This window comes from Aphis gossypii, chromosome 1, assembly GCF_020184175.1.
Source record: "Aphis gossypii isolate Hap1 chromosome 1, ASM2018417v2, whole genome shotgun sequence".
Taxonomy (NCBI): Eukaryota; Metazoa; Arthropoda; class Insecta; order Hemiptera; family Aphididae; genus Aphis; species Aphis gossypii.
The window spans coordinates 21,267,086-21,276,525 of NC_065530.1; the positions used below are offsets into that span (position 1 = coordinate 21,267,086).

The 9,440-nt window shown below is 25.8% G+C and overlaps 1 protein-coding gene across 3 annotated transcripts in view; it reads left to right on the top strand.

Moving 5' to 3' along the window:
* Positions 1-9,113, top strand: part of LOC114128847 (putative inorganic phosphate cotransporter) — a 71,748-nt gene extending 62,635 nt beyond the window's left edge. For all 3 annotated transcript variants that reach the window (XM_050198500.1, XM_027993441.2, XM_050198499.1), the window contains 2 exons: positions 793-1,034; positions 6,274-9,113. In XM_050198500.1, coding sequence (XP_050054457.1) covers positions 793-1,034; positions 6,274-6,471 — 440 coding nt within the window. In that variant the 3' untranslated portion in view covers positions 6,472-9,113. The remainder of the gene's footprint in view (positions 1-792; positions 1,035-6,273) is intronic.
* Positions 9,114-9,440: the final 327 nt, after the last annotated feature.

Genomic DNA, 9,440 nt, shown 5'->3' on the forward strand with positions numbered 1-9,440 from the left:
AAAATTCATTAGTTTCTTGTAGATTATTTTCGCATATTGTGTATACAATTTTAAGTAAGGCACTGTAAGGTATGCAAAACTGTTGTTACTTTAAAATACCGATATTATACGGTTGAAGAAGATATAGATATGAGTTAAAATAAAGTAGTGGGTTATATAATATTATTATAACTGCAGCAGCCGCCGCCGCCGAGTTTATAATGTCGTTAGCGACACGTTGGTAAAGCTAATTTCCGGTCGGAGGTCGCTTTTATGATTTCCGATTACGGATCGAAATTCGACGACGAGCCATCTACTAATATTGCTGATTAACAGAATAAACACATTGATCGACGATGGATATGGAAACCTTGGAGTGACTGTGTAACAACTATTATTATATAGGAAAATAAATTACATTTTAGTGTATAAAGAGATTCTGTTGATGTTGCTGAGTATGCAATATATACAATAATATGTATAATATTATGTATGATACCATCGGACAACGGTTATTATTATCATTATTATTATCACAATCAGAGAATCCGGATCGACTCGAGTGTTTCAACCGCATACTTAGGCAAACGATTTTCCGCTCCTCGTACATTCCCCCTCTCATAATTTTTAGTCTTACAAAAACGCTAAACGACAGTCGACCCCAAAATAGTCTCAGTGATGATAAACGTATTATTATTATTGACACGTACATCGATCATTTTTCGACAACAGCGGTACTATACGTCGATAGCTCTAATAAATGATCGATTTGAACTTTGTTAATTTTTCTTCTCCACCGTTCTCTGTTTCTAGGTCAATTCGGTCCAGCAATAGCGCTGATCGCCGCATCATATACAGGCTGCGATCCGTACCTGACTGTTGCCATACTGACCGTGGGCGTGGGTCTCAACGGCGCCATTTATTCGGGATTCAAAGTCAACCATCTAGACATATCGCCGCGGTTCGCCGGAATACTGATGAGCCTGACCAATTGCCTGGCCAACTTAGCTGGTCTGTTGGCCCCGATCGTTGCCGGCTACGTTATCGACAAAAGGGTAAGTGAAAAATCGTATTTTGTAAAGATGATGGCTGACGAACGAGAGTAGTCTGTAGCATACAACTTTATTACTTGCATTAATTTAAGTCTTAAACCTTTAACATTATTTCGCTGGTTGGCATATTTAAACATCATGATTAGTGTACTATTGATATTTTTTATTGAATTTCAACTAATAGGTAATTAATAGTACCTATTATAAAATTCTGAAAAAAAAATGCCGTGATATCAACGCATTCCCAAATATTACTTTTATTATCCTTTCCGGTAGTGATTTTTACCACTAATTTCCAGTAGTAAGTCAAAAATAATCAAGAAAACGTTAACCTAAAAATCCATCTAACTCTGAAAACGAAGACGCAATTCTCTATATTTTTCTTTTCAGTTAAGTTTTTGAGCCATCAATTTTATTGTTTGTTTTGTTTTTTACTCATTTGTTTTTGTTACTTTACCCAATGACCGAACACAAATGTTTAAAAAATAATGATCACGTTTGGTGCTCAAGGTATATGAGTATTTCTACACGGAGGAAAGTATACTTTTCGACTAATTACTGTATAGTTTTTCTGAAAAAAACAACGTTTTAATTAAAAACATCTTTTTTTTAAAACAAAAATGAATATGCATGAGAAGAGTACAAAAATACAAAAATCTACATCGTATAATAATGTCTCCGTCGTATAAAAATATATAATACCTTCTTAGTTGCTGTTCTTGATACTATTTTTTTCTTAGCATTGCGTTTAATTTATCGTATTAAATTAAAAAACTTTTTGCTAAAAAAAAAAACCGAGTCATAAAATATTAAAGCATATTATATAAAAAGTACATAGCTATAATGCAATAATAAGTTGTTCTTGTATATCTCCTGTAACGAATGATACGGTATTTAGTTGGTACACCTAATATCTGTACATTTTCATAATCAATCATTAGCATGATAATTTCTTACTGCTATGAGTAGCTTATTAGTTATTATATCGAACAAATATTTTTATTAAAATGTTTGTATAAAAAAATGTATAGATAATGTTTAAGAGATATTTTAGGTGTATTATTTCTTTTTATAATTTTCTTATATAACTGGTATTATATCCCGAATTTGTAAGTCATAGGAGTAAGTAATAGAATATGTAAAAATATAATATTAGGATATTCAACGAGATAGTTTAATAAAAATATTTAAACGTGATATTTAATTAAACGTGTATAAAAAACCTTACACATAATAATTAGTAATACCAATAAAAATAAATGTATAATTTATAAAAAATTAATCTTGATAAAATCTAAAAAAATAAACTAATTATAAACACATTTAGGTGTAAATCGTTCTTAATTATCCATGGAACATCGTTCAATTATTGTTGTATTTTAATGAATACTGTAAAATATATAATTTAAAAATTCTTAAACCTCAAGAATATTTCCACATATATTATTATTATCACGTCTAGAAAACAAAATAAAATAGTATTTGCTTAACTTTAAAGTATTTAGATAAATTATTAATTTTTACTTAAATATTATATTATTATCTTGTTTTCTGTTTAATCGGATGTATTACGTGATTAGTATTATTTTTCATATTCTCAGAAAAGCTATTGTAAAATTCCGGATGATAATTCCTGTGCATCTTTGACAATATTTAAATATAAATATAGAAACCATATAAAAACTCGATAGACCCAAGCTTTATTATTTATTAATAAAAATGAACATAATAAAAATAAAACCTTGCAATAAATAGTCATAAGATCTCGGTTTAATTTGTTCTTTATAATTAATTTTGTTATGCCGTTTACAAATATTATGATTGTTTTATTATATTATTATTTATTACCTTAGTAAAACAAATAAAGTTTTGAATACTTAAAAATAAATTTTTAGGCATATGTTCTTAAAAGTATTTTTTTTTTTTTTTATTAAATGTATGATGATAAACTTAAATTTTGTATCTCAAATATGTATTTTATACGACGTTTTCATATAAACCTCCATCCAAATTTTATATACTTAATGAAATTACAATTTTTTTTAACTAGGTGAAGAATGAATGATGAATTTTATATATCATACCTTTTCGTTAAGCTGATCTGATTACTTTTTTAAAACTTCTATCACGATTGATCACAATATTTATCATAGGTTAGGTTAGGTATTCATTGGATAGATTTATGCAATGTACCTAATAGTATATTCTTATAATACTAAGTTTATCTAAAATACATCTTATTTATTCTTTATATAAGTAAATAATTTGTTCGGTGGCTGGAGAATATCTGCTTGGATAATAAATAAATATTTTATACGATATATATTATGAATATATATGTATATTGTATATATTATTATATATCTGTATATATTTGTGTGTGTATGTTTATTTAAACAGTACACTCAAATTTTGCAATACAAATTAGCAAGGATTACCGTAGAACTTTATAAGACCCACAATATACGTATGGCATACATTATAGTATGTTACAAAGTTCAAGTAAATCCATAAAATAATATTATATTATCTATAAAATAAACATTGTACATATATAAAATATGAATAATACACACTCCGATATGCAATAGGTATTAGATTTGGGGTAAATGATGTAGGTAGTCAAAAAGTGTAATGATCTTTTATAATATTCATAAATAATAATTATTTAAACAGATATTTTTAAAAGATAATTTATTTATTAGTTATTGCACTTAATAAATCATAAATATATAAAATATATATAAAAAAAAAAATGCTCATAGAACTATACATATTTTACGGTGCAAAAAAATTTGTTCCTATATAAATCAATATTCTGTTGTGTTATTTTCCACAAAATATTTGACTATAATAATATAGTAACCGCACTTTCAAAATACAATATAATAATTTCATATCAACTGTTATAAAGATATGAATATGTATATAAATACACATAGTATATTTAACTTAATACTATTTTGTATTAACATTAAATTCTGTACTATGATTAATTAAGCATTATATTTAGTCATTTTAATATATTTCAATAATTAATTTAATGAAACTCCATATTTTAGTAAAATGCTATTTGCATTAATAATAATTAATAATATTTTCTTTATTCAAAAAAATAATTGTTTACCACAATGAAGTTATCTTAACAATAGCTTGATGGGCTAATGGAAATATTAAGGCCTTGTACAAAATATATATTAGTATTTACTATTGTTATATTATTCAAAAGCACTTTACTTTGAATATTTTTTTATAGCAAAATGTATATTTATAAAACGATAGAGCTGTTTAATAACAGATTTATATTGTATATAGTATATAGTATATAATTTTTATGTGTATACAGATTTTAAAAATATCTCGTTGAAAAAATTGAGGTAAAATTAATATTATTTTTAAATCATCAACTTATTTCTTATACATAAAAAAAAAAAAAAACAATCACTTGTCATGGCAGTAACCCAGTTTTTGATGTCATCTACTTTAATATCAATTATTTTATTTTTGTGACATAAAGATCATATTATATAAGACTAAAAAGTAGATTGAGAAAAACAGCAAATCATGTAAACAACTAAATTGGCTGTAAAACTAATATTACTACAATCTACTGACAATAAATTGTCGTCTTAAATCATTCAGATATATATGCCAATAATTGTATTGCATTAGACGTACAAACATTATTTTATTTCTAAAAACACTTCTAACAGAAAAAGCTTTTATAAAATATTAACTTCTAAAATGTTTAGTTTTTTTATTCAAAGTTTTCAAATTCAGACTATTTTTGTCAAACACAAATTTATTTCTAGAAATCGGTTGCATTTCCCCTTAAAGTTTTAGTTAAAAATATTTTATTTCTCCGATCACTTAAGTAACAAATTGGTCATTATTTTTGTGATAATATCCCTGCATATGGTTAAAACTGATAATTACATTCAGATTTATTATATTATTTTATTGATAAAACCACTTGATAATTCAGCACATGTTATCATTTTGTGACAATAAAAGGGGTATATTGTATTGGAATATAGTTAAGATAATTACATTACCCTTAAGTTAAATAATATATCAATGAATTTACTCTTTTATTAAATCTAACAACAAAAAAATTGATCTGACAAGAGTGTATTTATTTTAATGAACATAGATTTATGAGAAAAAACAAATGACATCCTCCTAAATGAATATCTTCATTGGCATTATAGTTTAGTAATTTATTAAACATACTAAAATAAAGATAAAAATAATAACTTATTTTATCCACATTTGTGAATTTGTGATTTAAATTATGTTTTATGCGTAATATATTATTGTTAAACATAAAATATATTTATCAATTATTTTTCGATTAATAGTAATATATTGTGTATAGGTGGGTGTTGAATAAATACATTTCTTTACTCTTAATGTATGTTCACAAAGTTGAGTTGTCTAAACTTCAATCTTTCAAATTATATTTAAATACAATTTCGTGGTAAAAATTATAACTATGGATTAAATTTAGTAAAATATTCATCTTGTAGAGATACCAAATAATATTTTTATTGTAAGACTCACGCGTGCGAGTATATGACTTGATTTTAACCTTTCCACGTTACATTCGGGTTTTCAAAAACGATATCGATATCGTTAAGCCCAAATGACCCTGAGACGAGTTTTAATTCATCAACATATACTATAATTTAATACAAGATATTGTTATCACATATGATGTATATATATATATAAGACATATTACTCAATATTTAAATTAGGACGATGGTTAATCTGATCTCTCCCGAATTACCATAGCAAATAAGAAACTTAACCCGAAACGATGACAACCCGTTAAATCCGGATTAAAAACGTCTGGATAACACCCGAATATAAACCCGAACCATGAAATAGGTATACTATAACCTATAATGTGTAATAATTATTATATGTACCCATTATTATAAATTTTAATGTATACGATACTGATACGGTCGTATTAAAACCAAAAACGCAACGCACGGGACGCTTAATACAATCTATATAATTCTGTATAATATTTTATACAATATAATATATAGCTTATACTTTATTGTAATATCAATCGATGCTATTGCCAACCATAATATAACAACCCAAATAGTAAATTATATTTTAATTTTATCAATATGTTGCGATAGTCGATAATATTACTATAACATGATTGTATAATATATTTCACCGTCAAACTAATTTTTCCTTTTATGTTTTTTAAACGTTTTAGCCTACCCAAGCAGCTTGGAGAGTAGTATTCATAACGTCGGCGGTCGTGTACATAGTGTGCTGTACGATTTATTTGGTGTTTGGCAACGGCACTCGTCAGCCGTGGGACAATCCGTCCAACGATCAAATGAACTTGGAGCACAAGAAAAACAAAAAAAAGAACAAGCTGGCCATGGATATCGAGGACACCGTTCAATGAACGGCCACCCCCGACGTCATACCCACTGTCACCCTATACACTCAACAACCCCATATACCCCAAACCCCTACCCAAAATAGCCATACAACCACCCATTTCCCACTAAATCAACTATCATCCCAGCCAAACCGCGCGAGTATTGCATGTATATTGCATCTACATATGGCCCGCGCGCGTTTTTGTGTAAAAGTTTATATAAGGAGAGACCGAGCACGATGGATACAACAATTTGCATATTACGCGTGGGTGTGTTTATGTAATAGTGAATATTGTGTTGGTTAACAAAACAAAAAGTAAAGCACGTCTGTGAAAAGGTTTGAAATATATATATAAAAAAAAGGATAATTCTTCGTAACGGTACATTATATAATATAATATTGTTGATAAATGTATACACACTTTATTTATTATTTCGTTTTAAAAAAAACTTAATTTTTTTTTAGATTTACATTAAACTTACTTGGGTGTCGAATCTTGACATCATAGAAAGCACATTCTATTAATTATATTTATAATTATATTTTTTTATAATAATTATTAATGAATAATAAAAAAAAAGTCGATGTTAGATCATTATTATCTATTTTTAAAAAATAAACTTATTTAATGGATAAAATATGAAAATAAGTTGAATTTTGCGTTCTATATATGACTATTTAGCTTTTTAAAAAAAAAAAAAATAAAAATATATATGAAAAAATTGTGATATTGTTAGAAGTTATTGTTGCTCTGGAAAGTACATAGCCTGATGTGTTCTTGATTTTTCTCAAAATTTATGTCTTCCCCATTTAAAAACATTAATTCATCCCTCTCAATTTTCCGATTATATTTCGATAGATTGTAAGTAAAAACGAGTAAACGCAATAAGATTAAAATATATATGATTAATTATGTAAATTAAAAAGAGAAAACCCAAAAAAACATAATTTGAGTATTATTATATGATCTTGTGTTCCTTCGACTAGCTCAATATATTCGTTGTTTTAGACATGCATGTTTTGATAAAAGATGTGCGAAATGTAACTAAAAAATTAAATAATCTTAAGCAATAAATAAAATAGTTCGTAATATTTGTTTCTGTAGGTGACATTTTTTGAGAGCGTGTACGGTGAACTGGGCATTTCACGAAAGGGGAAATTATGCAAACATTTCTCATTCATTTCTTTCACATTTTGTCAGTATTTTTTTTTCACATATATATTATAAAATTATTAATTATATTATTATCACTGCATAATTTTTTTTCCAATGTGATAGTTATTATATTTATTAAATTATTCGTTAAAAGATTTATTATTATAGTAATAAAGTTAAATTTTATGTTTAAGGGTCTGTTTCTGATTATATATATTATTGTTGTATTCATTTTTAGGATTTGTCGTTTAGTGAGAATGATAATATTACTGTTACAAATATTAATAATTATAATACATTTTTTAATTAAAAAAAAAAAAAAAAATACGTTATGATAGTTATTTATTAGAAATCCATTAAAAAAAAACTCTTTGTACAATAAATGTTATAGGATAATATATATTTATATATATATTATATATATAGAATATAAAAAAATGTATCAATTTTTTTTCTAAATTACTAATATAGTTGAGCCGATAAGTTACCAAAAATCAAAAACCAAAAAATAATAATAATGATAATAATTGAAACGAAACTCAATAAACTACATATGACGATAAATTTACCTTAAATCACTGCTCTATCGAAATACAACAAACTATCAAACAACATATTTATATATTTATTTATAATATACATGGCTCATTATTTAGTAGATAGATTATTATTATCTTAACGTTATGTTAATTTGTTTTTACCTTATCCTTCTATTTAACAGGGTAATAGTATTATTTAAATTTAGGCATAATATTATTATATAGTACCTAACTTAAGTTCATACCATTGTCTGATGATAATGATGATAATATTATTATTATTATTATTAAGTAGGATATTTATTTATTTAATTTTATTTATTTATTATAATTATTATTTTTTTTTTTTACCTATAATTTATATTTTTCGCACGTTACTTAAAGCACAGTTAATTTTTATCACTGACTTTCAAATTTTACTTATTACTAGCAAGCATATTGATTATTTTTTTAACCCTTGTATTTTGAGAAGAACGATGAAAACAGAAATATTTTTGCCTCCCCGTTCAAATGCATTGATATGAATATATGATATAATATGATATTAATTTATAATATTCTATGAAGGCGAAATCATCAATTCGCGTATGTTCTGGTTACTAATTAATATCGTTCAATTCGAACGGGGGTCCATTTAGAAGGAAAGGTGGGCATTATTTCGGAGAAAGAAACCCAGTCTTTAATTTAAATAATAACAGATAAACAAACAAAATACAAGGGTTAAAGGAATACCTAATTATTTATTCAATTAATGTATTTTAAAAAAAGCGCGACCCAATTTAAATGAATATTTATTAATCCGTGACCACTTGCGTGCGATGCTGTATCGTACGTTTTACTGTACTTATATTGATATAAAAAAAAAATAAAATTAAATGACTGTTCATTAGTGGAAATTATGTGTTTATTATTGTTTAGGTTGTCAATTATTATTCTAGAAATAAATACATGAGTTGTCAATAACTGTTATTATTGTTGTTTTTTTGCATCCTGAAAAGAACCACCCTATTTTAAGAACTTGGTTTATTTTGTTGTATTGTTTTAAAGAAAAGCTGAGTGAAATGTACCCTTTTGAAAAAACATTGAGAATATTTTAAATACAATGTTGATAAATGAGTTTTATTTGCAGATATGTATCGTGATCACTCACTGGGTTTGAATATTCCCGAAATATAATATAAATATACGACAAGACGACAGTCAATACATGCGTGTGCTTTTCATAATTGACATATTATATACCACCAAATAGTGAGATTGATGAGATAGGAGTGTGGGCGTAGAAATAAGTTTTCC